This window comes from Camelina sativa, chromosome 11, assembly GCF_000633955.1.
Source record: "Camelina sativa cultivar DH55 chromosome 11, Cs, whole genome shotgun sequence".
In the NCBI taxonomy this organism is placed as follows: Eukaryota; Viridiplantae; Streptophyta; class Magnoliopsida; order Brassicales; family Brassicaceae; genus Camelina; species Camelina sativa.
In genome coordinates, this window is record NC_025695.1 from 15,338,231 (window position 1) to 15,355,609 (window position 17,379).

The 17,379-nt window shown below is 36.2% G+C and overlaps 4 protein-coding genes and 1 pseudogene across 4 annotated transcripts; 1 reads left to right on the forward strand and 4 right to left on the reverse strand.

The window, feature by feature from the left end:
- Positions 136-1,452, reverse strand: LOC109127280 (uncharacterized mitochondrial protein AtMg00810-like). The gene has a single exon (XM_019231864.1). The coding sequence runs from the start codon at positions 1,450-1,452 to the stop codon at positions 136-138; it is 1,317 nt and encodes a 438-aa protein (XP_019087409.1).
- On the reverse strand, positions 1,462-2,805 carry LOC104727998. Its single transcript, XM_010447043.1, has one exon. It carries the CDS (start codon positions 2,803-2,805, stop codon positions 1,462-1,464), a length of 1,344 nt encoding a protein of 447 aa, XP_010445345.1.
- LOC104723459 lies at positions 2,798-3,923 on the reverse strand. The gene is made up of 2 exons (XM_010441835.1): positions 3,381-3,923; positions 2,798-3,090 (listed from the first exon to the last, which is right to left on the reverse strand). Exons 1-2 carry the CDS (start codon positions 3,417-3,419, stop codon positions 2,806-2,808), a joined length of 324 nt encoding a protein of 107 aa, XP_010440137.1. The 5' UTR covers positions 3,420-3,923; the 3' UTR covers positions 2,798-2,805.
- Positions 12,564-15,210, reverse strand: LOC104727999 (protein FAR1-RELATED SEQUENCE 5-like). Its single transcript, XM_010447044.1, has 4 exons — positions 14,503-15,210; positions 12,990-14,444; positions 12,679-12,768; positions 12,564-12,596 (listed from the first exon to the last, which is right to left on the reverse strand). The coding sequence occupies exons 1-4, from the start codon at positions 15,208-15,210 to the stop codon at positions 12,564-12,566; spliced, it is 2,286 nt and encodes a 761-aa protein (XP_010445346.1).
- The window catches only part of LOC104723460, a 2,915-nt pseudogene continuing 2,375 nt past the window's right edge, over positions 16,840-17,379 (forward strand).

A 17,379-nucleotide genomic window follows, 5' to 3' on the forward strand; every position in this document is an offset into this window, starting at 1 on the left:
GTGTGAAGATCCTGAACGTCCAACTTGTACATAAGGTAATGAAACTGATCGCGACAAAGAGCCTTTGTAAAGATGTCCGCTAGCTGTTCAGTAGTACGAACATGTTGAGTAGTAATGATGCCATCACGAACCGCATCATTCATTGTGATGTTTAGTACGCTCATGAAAGACCAGATTAGAGGCGATATGAATGGTTGCTTTGCTATCACAGAACAAACGTGTAGGCGCAGCGCGGTTGATACCAAAACCCTTTAACAACTTATGCAGCCAATTAATCTCCTTAAGCGCAAACGACATAGCTCGGTATTCGGCCTCGGCGAAAGAATGTGAAACCGTATCCTTTGCTTTCCAAGAAATGGGTGAGCCACCAAGTAACACAACATAAGCACTTAACGAACGACGAGTGTTTGGGCAGGAACTCCAATCCAAATTACAATAAACATCGAGCGACAAATCGGTGTCAGCCTTAAGCATAATACCCTGACTAGGGGAGCCCTTAAGAAACCGAACAACCCGCAATGCAGCCTCTAAATGAACCTCCCTCGGATACTTCATGAACTGTGACAAAACGTGAACTGAATAACACAGCTCAGGCCGAGTGTGAAGGAGATAACACAAACGACCATCCAGACGACGATAAGGCTTAGGATCCAAAAGCAAATGACCATCATCGGAAGCGAGATGATGATTTTGTTCTTGTGGGGTATAAGCCGGACGAGAACCTAGATTACCAGTACCATCAATGATGTCGAGAGCATATTTGCGTTGTGTCAAGAAGATACTGTCAGGCCCCCGACTTACTTCGATACCAAGAAAATATTTCAGTTTACCCAAATCTTTCATAGCAAAACAGCGACCAAGATACTCCTTGAACTTTGTAAGCATGTACCCATCATATCCACAAATGATAAGGTCATCAACATAGATCAACACTCTCAATTCAATATTCTTGTGTGTATAAGAAAAGAATGAGTAATCATCATAGGACTGAACAAAACCAAACTTGAGGAGAGAATCAGACAACTTCTTAAACCAGCAACACGGGAAGTGTTTTAAACCATATAGAGACTTGCGAAGGCAGCAAATTTTTTCAGGGTGAGAGTGCCGAAAGTCAGGAGGAAGCTTCATATAAACCTCCTCTTCAAGATCGCCATGGAGAAAAGCATTATGAACATCCATCTGATAAACCTCCCATTGATTAGCAGCCACAAGGCAAAGAAGGGTATGAACTGTCGTGATACAAACAACAAGTACAAAATTTTCCCTGTAATCCTCCCCCTCAACCTGATTATTGCCAAGAGCAACAAGGCGAGCCTTGTGACGTTCTAACATACCGTCGACATTGTACTTGGTTTTGAAGACCCATTGACAGCCGATCGCGACTTTGCTAGGAGGCAAATCACACACATCCCAAGTTTGAAGGAGTTCCAAAGCATCAACCTCCTTAAACATTGCATTATTCTAAACATTTATTTTAACAGCCTCCTTAAAACTCTTAGGCTCCGTATTAGCAGTGATAACAGCCAAGTAAGCACGATGACTTGGAGAAAATTTTGCATCATACACAAAATATGTGATAGGATATGGTGACGTACCTTGGACCGATGTCGAATACTGTGTTGGTGAGGCGGGAAGAGCGCGATTTGTCGATGGTGTGTATGTAGCATTATAGAGTACATAATCTTGTAACCTCACAGAGGGCTGAGTAGTACGTGTACTTTTACGTTGTTTTGGTGGAGAAACAGGGACCAACTGTACAACAGGAACAATCGCCGAAACAAAGGTAGGAGCAGAAACAGAGTCAGAATGAGAACTCGTTGGAGAAACAAATACTGCAGGAGATAAAACTGCAGTCGGTAAAGGAGTCGTAGTAGCCGCAGAACCATGGACATGTTTTGTTGGAATAGAGGAAACACCAACTGTAGTATTAATAATAGAAGAAACTGATGGCGCTGTAGAACCAAGACCATCAACAGGTAAAGCTTCTCCTTGTTCGTTATCTGGATCAATGGAAGGAGTTTCAAGGAAACTCCCCCTGGCTAACGAAGTCGGAAACAACCAATTATCATCACCAAGAACCACCGAAGGAGACACATACACCAGAGGAGGGACGTGTGGTGTTGCAAAAGGAAATATGTTCTCTTTAAAAACAATATCTCGTGACACCAAAAATTTATTACGCTCAATATCAAAAACTTTCCAACCCTTTTTACCAAAAGGATAACCCACAAATACACACATCCTACTATGCTGTCCAAATTTGTCCTCGTCATGTGTTACACGATGAACATAACAAGCTGATCCAAACACACGAAGTTGATCATAATCTGGCTTGCTGTTATGAAGAACCTCGTATGGAGAACAACCAGAATGAATAGAAGATGGAGTGCAATTTATCAAATACGCAGCCGTTAAAACTGCTTCACCCCAAAACCTAATTGGTAGGTTTGCTTGAAATAACATAGCTCGAGCAACATTAAGGATATGGCGATGATTGCGTTCAACACGATTGTTCTGTTGTGGTATCCCAACACAAGATGTTTGATGAATGATACCATTTTCACGAAAATAGGGAGCAAGACACATAAACTTTGTGTCATTGTCGCTACATACCGTCTTAACAGTTCTTCCAAACTGTCGTTCAGTGTACTTCAAGAAAATAGTGAGAACACATCGAACCTCTGATTTTTCGAGTAAAAGATAAGTCCACACTGCTCTCGAAAAATCATCAACAATTGTTAAAAAATAAACAGCCCCACAAGAGGATGGAACACGGTATGGTCCCCAAACATCACAATGAATCATTTAAAAACAATCTTGAGTTTTATTAAAACTATCGGGAAACACTTCTCTGGTCTGTTTAGCTGGAAAACACACGTCACAAGAGGAAGAACTAACAGTAGAGGAAACACGGTTGAATTGAGGTAAAGCCGAAAGAACAGAAAAACTCGGATGACCTAAACGCCTATGCCATAAAGCTTGATCAGGAACCCCTTTAGCCATATAAATCTTCGCAGTAGCTACATTTGTCAGGTAATACACACCATCACGCTCTTCACTGCTTCCAATCAAAGTCTTTGAGAAACGGTCCTGTAGAAAACAAATTGTGTCAGTAAACGTAGCAAGACACTTTGTTTGTTTCAGAATTTTAGAAACAAATATCAAGGTGCAGTTTAACAACGACACAAAGAGAACATTAGTCAACTTGACATTGTTCGAAAGTGGGAAAACGCCCACACTAACAGCAAACGCTTTACTGCCATCAGCAAATCCCACTGGACTTTGTTGGATAGGCACGACATTGGTTAAAAGGGATAGCGTCCCAGTCATATGGTGAGACGCTCCTCTATCCAAGATCACATTGCCAGGATTAATCTTACCAGACAATTTATCGGAACCCGCAGGACTTGAATTGCCATTGTTGGATTTGTCTTGGAGAAGTTGAGATAAGGCCCGCAAGTGATCTTGTGTAAATTCTGGGAAAACAGAGGAGTTGGAGTTTATTGCATGAGCAGCAACAATCTAACCGCATCCACGACCACCACCGGCAGGACCAGAACCACAACCACCTCTTCCTCGACCACATGTACCACAGCCATTGTTACCCTTCTCATTTTGTTCAGTCCACCAGTCCGGAAAACCAACAAGTTGCCAACATTCGCGCTTCTCATGACCGTTACGCCCACAATGAGAACACGACAAAACGACCCTTGCCTAAGATAGAGTCTGGTCTGTTTCCACCCGAAACATCGGTACGAGCAAGAAAACCCACTGCCTCGTCCTTTTGTTCATGAACACGAACAGAAGATAGCCTCTGTTCTTCAGGTATCACTCTGCTATAAATTTCACCAAGGGAAGAAAGAGGATCCATAGCGACAAGGGTAGTACAAAGACCACCATATCTGGCTCTCATACCATGTAGAGTTTTGATATCCAACCAAATTGTTTTATTAACATTCACGACTTGTGTATTTATACATGAGACTCCTTGAATAGGATAAGTTCAAAGACGCTAAACTAACGGACTACATGTCCTTATCATAATACAAAGATAAGTTATTGACATTATACGATCTTATCCTCAATAATAATGACATTTTTATTAACTCATAGAGATGATTTCATTTTTTTTGGGACCATTCATACAGAGATGATATGGACCATACATTGTGTCACAGTAAAATGTTAACATAACGACAAATGGACCAATATAATGCGGACCGAAATTGTTGACATGTGACAGTAATATCCAAAGAAATTTAGATTCTAACTGAATATCAAACCGTTAACGACATTGAAAACATTTATTTTTATTTTTTTTCCTTCCAATAGCTTTATTAAGAGCCAAAATTAATATCATTGTTTATAGCAGTAGACAAGAAATTTGGACATGAAGAATACACCATATATGGATTACTATTAACCGTCGCCGATTTTGCTAAAAGATTTGTGCATACATTCTGCTCTCTTCGATTAAATGTAAATTTGATGGAGTCAAAAACTGGACAATATTGCCTTAACATATTGATATAGTGTTGTAATCTTGGAGTGCTTGCGTTTCCTGATGAATCGGATGACATTATAATTATCCCCAGTGAACTCCACATTTCGAAATCCCAGTGTCCATGTTGATTGTATTGCCCATAATAGTGTCATGCATTCGACTTCTTCTATTGTAGCATGTCCTTGAAATTTGCTCATTCCTCCTTCTAAAAAGATTCCTGAGGAGTTCCGAATTATCCAACCTAAGCCAGAGGCACGGTCTCATTCATGATGAGAGACGTCATAGTTGCATTTCACCCACCCATGGTCAGGTGGCTTCCATTTTTGGCATTGGGGTTGGTTTTGTTGCCTTGTAGGAATCAGATTCACTGGAGGAGTTTTATCATTCAGCCATTCTTCTGTATCAAGCTTCGCATGTGTTACCGTAGCCTCTTGATCAGTTGATTTCCTGTTGAATACCAAAGCGTTTCGGCTTTTCCATATGTGCCACATTAACCAGAACGGGAGTGTTTGGTTAATCTTTGAAAGATTGGTGTCTCCATGGAGGTGGATCAGATACTGAAGTTTATGTTCTAACGCTAGGTTTTTCTTATCAAGAACATGCATTGGTATACCAGCTGCTCGCCATATTGGAATAATATGAGAACATGAAAATAGAATATGCTCACTCGTTTCCAGTTTAACACAGCATCGGGAGCAAAACGGGTGGACTAGTATGTTCCTTCTTCTTAAGTTATCCGCTACTCCAAGTAATCTAGAAGCTATACGCCATAGGAAGTGCTTGAGCTTTAGCGTTATATCTAATTTCCATATTCCTTTAGCCATCACAGGGTTAGTAGCCAACAGAGCTTTTGGTGTGTTGTCGTCCCTTGCCAAGGATAACGTCTTCCAGTATCCTGATTTGACAGTGTACTGTCCGTTTTTAGTGCAACTCCGGAGATAATCATCTGCTATTGGTGTGTGAGGTAGAAAAATTTTATGTATCAAATGATGATCCCTGGGGTCAATAATTCTTTGTAACGCCCTATCATCCCACTGTGGAGAAGATTTGTGGATTAAGAGCTTAATACTCTTCTCCATATCATTCTCATTAACCAATCTAGGCGGTCTGGGAGGTGTAGTTGGAGGCCAAGGGTCAATTCCCAGTTTGGTGTTCTTCCCATCTCCTATTTGAAATTGAACATCGGTAGCCAGAAGGTCTCGTCCAAACCGAATGGAATTCCAGCCATATATATGGTTTGTGTCCCTTTGTTGCGGAGAAAAAGTTCCCATCTTTGAAATATCTTGCTTTTAGCAAAAGATAGACCAGACTATTTGGCCTCTTCATGATTTTCCAAACATGGTTAGCAAGAAGTGCTTGGTTAAAGAGTTTGAAATCTCGAAAGCTAAGTCCACCTGTGTCTTTTGAGGTTGTTAGTTTTTTCCAAGCTACCCATGATAGTTTCCATTTATCTCGTGTAGACCCCCAACAAAAATTTGCTATCAATCTATCTAGCTCTGAGCATAATTCAGTAGGAAGCTGGAAGCAATTCATCGAGTAGACCGGCATAGCGTATGCTACAACCTTGATTAGAACTTCTTTACCCACCGGTGATAGGAATTTGTTTTGCCATCCATCAATACGGTTCTGGACCTGAGTGTGTATATATTGCATCATTTCTTTCTTCTTCCTTCCAAATTGCTCTGGTAATCCAAGATATTTGCCACCACCTCCAATATTTGGTATATGCAATGTTTGTTTAATACGCTCCCTTTTATGATGGTAGACTCTGCTTCAAATGTTATCGATGACTTGTCGAAATAGATTATCTGTCCGGAGGCTTCCCCATATTCATTGAATATTTTGAGTAGGTTGACACTGTTATGGTGATCCGCCTTAATAAAAAATAAGGAGTCGTCAGCAAATAAGAGATGGGAAACTCTTGGTCCTCAATTGCTTATTTGAATTCCTTGGATTCTCCCAGTCCGTGTAGCATGTGTCGTTAAGGAGCTTAGAACATCAGCACAGAGAATGAACAAAGATGGAGATAACAGGTCTCCTTGACGTAATCCCCGACTTGGCTTGAATGAACCGTAGGGACTTCCATTAATCAGGATAGAGAAAGAAACAGAGCATACACATGCAATTATCCATTGGTGAGCAAAACCTTTCTTAATCAACACGTCTTCGAGAAATGTCCATTTAATGCGATCATATGCCTTGCTGATGTCTGTTTTCACTGCCATGTAGGAGTTAGCACAACGTTTACGGACTTTCAAAGAATGGAGCACTTCATGAGCGATCATAACATTATCAGTGATGTAGCATCCTGGGATAAAGGCTGCTTGGCTCTCTGAGACAACACCAGATAAGACGTTCCTCAATCTCTTATTTAAGATTTTGGATATGATCTTGTAGGTAACATTACATAGGCTTATTGGGCGGAAGTCTTTCATCGTTATTGGCTCCAGAATCTTGGGAATGAGACACAGGTTGGTGTGGTTCCAGTCTACATGCATCTCGCCAGTAAGAAAAAAATTTTGAACTTCATGAATGATAGTTGGGCCTACAATATGCCAATAGTGTTGATAAAATGCAGCATTGAGTCTGTCAGGGCCGGGAGCTCTAGTTCCACCAATAGAGAACAATGCAGTTTTAATTTCCTTTGATGTAATCTCTACTAATAAGGCAGTATTCATCTCATATGTTACGACAGTCTGTATATTACGGAGGGAAGTAGAGGTAGCAGCACCATTACTACTTGAGAAAAGCTCACTGAAGTAGGCTATTGCTTCTGCAGCTATATCCTTATTCCCATAAATCAAGGTACCATGTGAGTCTTGGATTGAAGTTAAGCGGTTGCATGCAATTCTATTTTTTGTTGTTGCATGGAAGAATCGGGTATTACAATCCCCATGATTTAACCATAAGTTCCTACTCTTCAGGTGCTAGAACTTTTCTTCATCTCTATATGCATTTGCTAAAGAGCGTCGTAGTTCATGGATTTGATCAAGGGAAACAGAGCAATGCCACATCAATCTCTTTAACTAACTCTTTTATCCTGATAGCCGAGTTTGTACCATTGTTCCTTTTCCAGGCAGATAAGTCTCTTCTACAATGCTTAATTCTCTCATATAAGGAAAGATGTTGTGTGTCTATACCATTCCAGCTCTGTTCGACTAAACTTTCAATATCAGGGTTAGTACACAGTCGTGTATCAAACTGAAAAGGTTTAATACTTGTCTCAGTAGTTCGTCGTATCTTAATGACGGCTGGACGATGATCAGATTCTACCATTTCAAGGTAAACAATTTCAGAAGCTGGATAAGTAGCTTTCCACTAGTCATTTGCCATGGCTCGGTCAAGCCAACATTGTACCGTAAGCTTCCGTCTCTTCCCCGCCCAGGTCATGTTATTCCCTTGGGAAGGAAGGCCAGAGACTTTACATATATTAGCCATGTTCGTGAAGTCTGTTAAGCTTCAATTCTCTCTTACTCTTCCACCTCTTTTCTCATTCTTATGTAAGATTTCATTGAAATCACCACACATCAACCATGGACCTTGCCTATTAGCTGCAGTTCGTTGTAATCTTTCCCAAAGAATATGTCGTAGCTTACGAATTGGATGACCATAAACACAGGAGAAGTAAAAAGAAACTTCTTTATTAATGATTTTGCAATCGATGATTCTCTCTTCAACATCATAAAAGCATACAGATATTGTCTTTTTCCAAAGTAAAGCTAGACCACCCCCAATACCCAACGGAGATACACACTTTACATAATCATAATCTAACTGAGCAACCACATCGCGGATGACATCATCGGGATTCTTCGTTTCAACCAGAAAGAGTATGTCCGGGGAATAAGTTGCCTTAATCCCTTTTAGGCGTCGAACTACCAGGAACTCTGATCAATTGGTGACAGCTTGTCCTGTGGGAGGGTTGTTAAAGAGTGGAGACCAGGGTTCGAGGAACGCCTGGCGCACCAATAACCTACTGGTGGATTTGGATGTGCGTTCCATTTCACGGTGACGGGTTAGGATCAATGTCCTGCAGGACCAGCTTGGGGTCGATGAGGGCGGATAGCAGAGGGTAGTGGGGTCCACGGGACGGGTTGTTACACCCTTTCAAGCCTCGGCAGTTCCAAAAGGCTGTATTAATGGCGGCTCTGATGGCTTATGGCCCACCGTACCTCCACCGTTGGTATTTGGGTTAGTCGGAGTTCCTCTCCCTGTTGCTTGCTCAGTTGCATCCATTGGAACCAGAAACCAATTGCGAACCTCTAGAACTTCGGACTGACGGTTATTTCGCTTCGCATAGCATTGTTGGGTATCCTCCATATCGCGAGTTTGACGCATGTCACAGTAGATCAGAGGGAATTCAGTATGTGCAGTCGAAGTCGAGGCCTCTGTTTTCCTTTTCTTGGAGACATTGGTGTTACCCTCTGCTTCAGTTGACGCCGGGCTTATTTGGCGAATCGGTTCCAGTGCCTCAGGATAGTGGTCGTTATCACCTTCTGGATTGTAGTCGGGATCATCATCATCCTCTTCTAGTGGCGGTGGAGGAAGATTATTGCCAAAGGGACAGTTGGAGACATCATGGGTCAGCATTCCACATACAGAGTAGAAATTACGAAGTTTTTCGTAACGGAACTTCAAGATGCAAGTCTTGTCTCCAAACTGGAATTGACGCTGGAAACGAATTGGAGTCTCAATGTTCCACAGTAGATGGACTCGAACATAATCAACCATAACTGCTCCGTCACCACCGAAGTCTGTTTCCAGGAATTGGCCCAATGATTCGCCAATGTATGTGACCATTCAGAGAGTAAGAAAATGGACTGGAATTCCGCGAATCTGGACCCAAAACGGAATTGTTTTAAGATTATTATCATTGTGCGCCGGGTTCCATACTTGCGTCACACACATCCAATCATTAAAAGACCAAGGTCCCCGCCTTACAATCACCGTCATGGATTCCTCCGATTGGAATAAGAACTGGATTTTCTTATTCTCTAGAATCCGCCCTGTAACGTCGTCAGCAATGCCCCAGAGTTTGGGCAGAGTGGTAAGCAGAGCACGAAGGTTTTTCTTATGAAGATTGACTGGCTTCACGATTAGACTAAAGCGAGTCTCTTGGATTGCTTCTTCACCCAAGTCAACAGGGAGGCTGATTTTTGCATCCACAATTCCTAGAGCAATCTCTTGCATTTGTCGTGGGAGCTTGTCCGCCATAATCAAAATGAACAAAGAAAAAGGATTATTTTCACTCTGATCAACCTGATGGCTACAGAGAACATCGTAGGGTTTATATAGATTTCGGGAAGGGACATTTATGTTAGGTATAACCGTTATCTATCCCTGAAAAACGGCCGATAACCGGCAACAACCGCTCACAGAAAAGAAGGGGTAAGACGAGAATATGAAACGATACGAAGGAAGAAATCGCCTCTCTCTCATTTTTTTTTGTAAATTTGCTCTTCATGTATTATTGCAGAAGATTAATTTATTCTTACACTTCTAATGTAAATTTGACATTGAAAACATTTATTAGAATAAAATAAGATACAACAAGTGAGTGTGAGTCGTTTGGTCGACAAAAAAAAAAAAGAGAAAAAACTGACCAAACATTAAGGTAGCATACAAGAATAAAATCCAGTGTCATATACTATAGTAAAGGTATTAATTTATTGGAACCATAAAATTTTATTAATTTATCGATAAAATTATAAAGAAGTGTTCATAATTTAGTATTTTTGTTTAAAATATATTCTCTTTATATTTTATTAGTTGTTGTTCTATAATTAAAATTTCATTTTATAATAATTTACATTTTATTTTTTCAATGTAGATGTTTAATAATATTTTGACCAATTGGAAATTATAATAATTTTTCGTTTTAAATTTTATTTTTATCGTTTTTCAATGTAGATGTTTGGTAGTTAAACTGTTTTACTGTTTTGACCAATTAAAAATTTAGAAATTTTATTAATGAAAGCTAAAATCAAAATTATAAGTATTCTAAATTTGTGTGCAAAAAACCTTCAACGAATATGAGGGAGTATATTTTAAAAGAAATTTTAAATCATTGTAATCAATACTTTTTATAATCAAGAAAACCAACAGTTATGATGTCTTGAAAAGAACACCAAAATTTTTACAAAATTTAGAAATGGATTTCAGGAAAAACTAATGTAAATTTAAGAAACAACATCAACACAAAAATCATATCACTAAATTTTCTTTTATATATATACATATACTGATAATTTTATATAATTATTCATTTATAATATTGACGGTATCATATATTTCTATAAGGTTTTCAAAAACAAAATTCTTTATCTTTTTCTATTGAATTGTGTTTAAAACTACATTGGTCAAACTTGGAAATGGATAAATTTATCAATTTTAGTAATTATTTAATTATCAAGGTGTTACTGTACGTTATTATCACTATTGTTTCTCAAAATAAAAAATGAGAAGGAGGTTTCAAAATCATGGGTTTATAGAATAACAAAGATAAGAAGAGATTAAAACCATATCTACTCTTTTTTCTAAGATAAAGAATGAAAGAATTTGAGAGAGGACGAAGGAGAATTTTGAAAAATAAATGAATGAATAATAAAAATAATTTTTTTCTATGTCTCTTAACAAAATATATTGACTAATACGATTGTGACACTGTTATTTTGGCATTTTCAAAAGAAAAAGATATTTCAAATAAAATTATTAATCCATGTCAGCAAAATCTTTTGATAATTATTAATCCATATTTCAAATAAAATTATTAATCAATATTTCAAATAAAATTATTAATCAATATTTCATATAAAATTATTAATCCATTTTAATAAAGACATGTGCTACCTACTAGAACATTATGGTGGCTTGTTCTCATTCTGGAGAGACAAAGCTTGCACACTACGTATTAGGTAAGGTCTTCAAAAATCTTTTGATGGAACCTCCAATCTAGCATCTCAAGATGTATATCGACACATTAGCAAGAAAGGGAAAGTTGGAGGAAGCAGTTGTAGAAGCTTCCAATATGATCTATGTTCCATCCGATAGTGCGTGTAGATGCGTCCCAAGTTGTGAGGTATTCCGGATACAGTGTTTAGAACTCACTGTTTGAAATTTATTTTATTTTTTAAATTATTTTATCAGAAATTGCATTTACTTATTACAATCGTTCGTTTGATATTCTCACTTAGGATCACTTCCTCGTAATATTTGTTTATGAGTAATATAAATATCAATAACTGTTATGATGCTTTTTACTTTTTACAATAATTTTTCATGCAATATCTTATACTTCAAAATACATAAAAATTATAAGTAGAGTTGTCTTGATTCATTATGACTTTTTATTTGATTTTTTAATTAGAATTGAGTCTTAATACTATATTATTTTTTATTCTAAGTTTTTATTTTGATAGTTGTATTTTTTAAACTCACAGTTATATATATTTAATATTTATAAAGTTTTAGCCCTATTCATTATTTTCTTCTTTTAAAATAATTTTTAATTTTGTTATTTACCATATATATGCAAATGATTTTAGAATATATAATTCTAAATTTAAAATTTAATAAATTGTTGAACAATACTTGGGTTCACCCCTCTAATGTTAACCAATAAAAACATGCCACCTAAGACTAAATTTAAACCATATATTGAATTAAAAAAAAACAAAAGCTGTATTATTTTGTTTGATGTCGTTAACGTCGTTGATGTCTCCCATCTTTTACATTTTTTTTTCTTGGCCCCCTGTCTTTTAGTTTTTACAAATATTTAAATGAAGATTTTGTATTTACAAGTATTGTTCATTAATCATTATGAACACAGATTTTGGACGTTACTCATCTCTACGATCCAACAATTTTTTTTTTCTTGTCAGTATAAACATGTACGCCTAAGCCAAAAAAAGCGCATTTGAAAGAAAATAATAAAAAGAAGATCATTCTAGAATAAAATAATACTAATGTACTTTTGCAAAAATGTGATTTCATAAAGGAAAAATGAAAAGTGATCTAGCTTTATATGATTTTGGGAAAAAAGAAGTGGTATAGCATAGCATTAAGATGGACCACCATAACTCTTGTCATATTCCTACAAAATATAAGACTTCAAATTAATAATAAAAATGACAAATAATTTAAGAACATAGAAATAGTAAAAATGAATTGTTTACCTTGAACACTTGTGAGATAAATGACTCATGATGTAAGGTCGGACTAGTGGTAGTAACAGATAATTGAGTATCTGGAGTAAGAGTAGTGTCCTATAGCATTTATCATTTTATTAAATGTTAATATATACATATATATATATATATTTATATTTATATTAATAAGTGAATATATATGTAATTATATTAATAAGTGAATATATATATATATATATTTATATTAAAAAGAAAAAATATATATCAAATACCTGAAATGATAACTTTTTTTTTGTTGTATCATTACTTAATGATTTTGATGTACGTGGATTTTTTACTTCAAGAACATTCAAGTATCGACCATGGGGACCAACTTTTTGGTTCTTTGGTCGTCCAACAGAAGCTTTTCTTTTTATTCCACGTGCATTTGGAACTTCCTTGTCTTCTACTTCTTCTTCTTCTTCCACAAGTCCAACATCTGAGCTTTGGGGCATCCATGCATTAGCTTTCACAAGTTCTTTTTTCTTTTCCTCCAATTTTCTAAGCAATTGAATGGCATCTTCATTTGCGCACAACGTCAACTCTATATGATCAGCAGCAACAGATGCAATTTCACGGAAAGTACGACATATATGGCTGTATCGCCTTCCAATCGATTGCTTCTCTCTTTCATCAAATGTCTTCGGATGATAATAAGATATTCTTCGTGTTTTTGCCTCTTTGCTCCATCGAGTTAGAATGTATGTAGATGGAATTCTTCTAACATTTTTCTTGTCCAGCACTTTCAATGCATGACGACATAAGATCCCAGCAAAAGAAAACTTCATGCAACCACAATGTATTGTTTGGCTTATAGCATCATAATTAACCAAATGCTCTCGTGCCACACCACGATAAGATACTTTGTATTCATACACCATCTCAGACTTACTGACTTTTGTAGCAACATAATCACCGATAACTATATATTGCCTCTGGAACAAGCTAAAAACTTCAGGCGTATACACTTCCTGTGCATGTTGCAACATTTCTACATTAGCACATAATACCGGCGAGGTATGCATCATATTGAAGTCAGCAATCAATTCCTTGTATCTTCGATCCTCCAACACTCTCTCATAGTGTCCAAAGAAGCACAACAAGTTATAACTACGCTTCAAATATTTTTTCAATATATTATTCATACTTTCACTACGTTGTGTGCTCACCATATCTGCTGTAAAAGTATGACGTCCATATACCATTGCCCATTTTTCTTTGAGCTCAAACAAATTCTTCAACCATTTATCCTCCGTCAATTTATGCTTCTCGAGCATATCACTCCATGCCAATAACCAATCTTGTTCTTCCTCATGGTCATATACACACTTACTAAAGTCCATGGCAAATTGTTCTGCTCCATGAAATACATGACTCAACTTCTTTGCAGCATTCTGATAAATATGCCAAACACATAACCTATGTTTTGTTTCAGGAAATACCTTCACTATTGCATTCGCCATTGCTGCACATTGATCAGTCAGAATTGTTTTTGGTTGTTTTCCAGACATTGCTCCAAGAAAAGTCTCGAAAAGCCACCTATATGACTCAATAGTTTCATCATATAAAAGAGCAGCACCAAACACTACAGTTTGCTTGTGATGATTAACTCCGACAAATGGAGCAAAGGGTCTATCATACTCGTTAGTCTTATAAGTTGTGTCGAAGCAAACAACATCTCCAAAAAGATTGTAATCACTTATAGACCGATCATCTGCCCAAAAGATATTAGTGATCATATCATCTTCATCAAGCTGCATTGAATAAAAGAATGATGAATTACCCTCTTTTTTTCCGAAAGTATTCCAAAACTGCTCCAACATCTCCCTTTTCCATTTTTGCCATTCGCTTTCGGTATATGTAATTTTGATAGTCTTTCGCCAAAAACCCCAGATTTTCTCGTCCCCCAACTTCTCTACTCATCATTTCAACAGTTGCTTTTGCTGAAATTCCTGACATCTCAGCATCATCAGCATGTTTTTTTTTAGAGATAGATAATGCACGATTGCCCCTTAACAAATGCTTCATAGGTGTCCTCACTAAATCATGGTTATGGTTCTCCTCAAAAGACACAATCTTATATCTTTCGTTCTTCTGTAGGTAGCACGTCATATGAGCATTACAACCACAGCGTGTGATTGGTTGTGAATAAGATTTTTCGTCATTAGTTTCTTTCCTATACCCCTCCTTTGAGCAAACATAACGAAGCCTTACTACCTTCTCTTTTTTTATCGTCCTTCGTTGTTTCCTTACGTCAAAACCATGACTGCCTCCATACTTTTGGTAAGTTGTATGAGCAGTCTCATCAGAGCTAAACTCCATGCCAATACATAGTTCATCTTTCAGCTCACTTTCTTTGTTTGCTTCTAGAACAACAACCTCTTCAGTTTGGACATAATTCTCATTGTTGGCTATGTTATCTTCTTTTTCTACAGATTCACTAACTGAAGCGGTGTCTACACTTATTGAATCATAATCTTCCTTGGGGGAAAAATCTTCACTTATATAACTATTCTCCATTGCAATTAATCTGCATTAACCATTTAATATTACTATATATGTACTATTATTTGAAAAACCACTTTGTAAAATTTCTTATTAAGGGTAAAAAAACTGTAAATTAAATTGTAAACTAAGAAAATCTTAAATTGTAAACAAAGAAAATTGTAAACTAAGAAAATCTAAGAAAATTGTAAACTAAGAAAATCTTTTAAATAATTATTCTTATTTTTAAAAATTGTTAACTAATCAACCTTAAAAACTAAGATTTGATATTATACCATATTATTTATTTAAAATTATTTTATTTAGAAGGTTTTGTTAAGTTTTTAATTATTATTTCCAAAAATAATTATTATTTTCAAAAATTGTTAACTAATCAACCTTAAAAACTAAGATTTGATATTATACCATATTATTTATTTAAAATTATTTTATTTAGAAGGTTTTGTTAAGTTTTCAATTTTATGAATTTCTTAACATTTTTATTTGATCTTATTAACAAATTATTTTAAATTATCATATAATACATATGATTAATAAATATGTATTTTATGCATATGTTGTGATTTGATTTTTTTTTAAACAAATATATGTTACTCAATCTATTAAAAAAATTTGATTAAATGTTACATATGGGCGGATTGGTAAAATTAAAATTTTGAGGGTTGATAAATAATTATGTTTTATTTCCTCACAGTTTATTTTATAAATTTACAAACGAAAACTGTCTCAAAAAAAAAAATTGTAAAATTTAATATATATTTTAATTTATAGAAAAAAAATTCAGCTTTTGATGCACCATATATCTCGAACATATATCTCCTAGTAAATATACTTAGAAAAAAAACTCTTTTAATTGATGTTTACGTCTTACCTTGCGGAATTAGTACGTCTTTGTTAACATCCACCAAATCCAGACTTCAATATATCCGGATCAACACACAACAGAGAAAAAGATGACCTGAAAAACATAATCCATAAATATTTTAATATAGAAACTCACACATATGTATCGATTACAATACCTCTATTTTTCACCACTAATTTTTAAAAATATATTAGTTTAATAATGATAAGAGAATCTGAAACTACTTCATATTGGCACCCAAAACAAAAAAGAGAATCTGCGTAACTTCACCTGACAAGTTGATGTTTGTATAACACTGAAGTTTTCCTTCTTCTAGATGTCTAAATTGATATTATCTCTGTCTTCCTCTGTAAATTTGTGAAAAACTTCTGATTAGCGTTTGTTACGAAGAACCCAATAAAGAATAAAAAGAGAAAGTATCCAAAGTTTAACCAAAAAAAAAAAAGTATTGATGAAGTAGACCTACCGATTAAAGATGAACAAAAACCCTAATCAGTAATAATAGCCTAAAACTATTGTATAATATATATATAAGACAGGGGGCCGAGAAAAAAAAATGTAAAAGATGGGAGACGTCAACGACGTTAACGACGTCAAAACAGTTTTTATTTTATTTTTTTAATTCAATATATGGTTTAAATTTAGTCTTAGTGACATGTTTTTATTGGTTAACATTAGCGGGGGTAAACAATACTAGGGGTGAACCCAAGTATTGTTCTAAATTGTTTTGAAATAGTCTTGAAGGGGTCTGAACGTCTCTCTCCAAAATAAAGCCGTTACAGAGTTTCCAATTAAAAACCCTAAATTGACTGGCTTTATAAAATCCCCAAATCTCGAACCACACCGTCTCAATCAGAATCTAATCTGCTCTGCCCTCTCTCACATTCTTCAGCGACGGAACTCATCTCTCTCTCTCGCGTGATCTTGATTGAATTTACTTACGATTCCGTCTCTCTCTGCAGGCTTTTGTTTGATTCGTCTTTGTCTGATTTTAATCCGTTTTTTCGTATTATATCATCATCGCTATTGTGTCTTTGCTGTTTGTTTGGATTGTTTTTGTTTGTCTTCTTTGCTGTGTGTGTTTGGTGATAATATGGATGCAGGTATGAGCACTCCTTCTTACTTAAAGGCGCAGACTCGTTGCTCTCTTCAAGAACACTTCCTTGCCAGGAAAAGTTCCAAGGAAAACGTAAGTTTATGCTTTTTATTCTTTATTATTATCATCCCCTTCCTCTCGTTGAAATTTAGGGTTTTGATTCAATTTACATGATTCCGTTCTGCCATTACGAGTTAGGGTTTCGATTTGGGGGGGGGGGGGG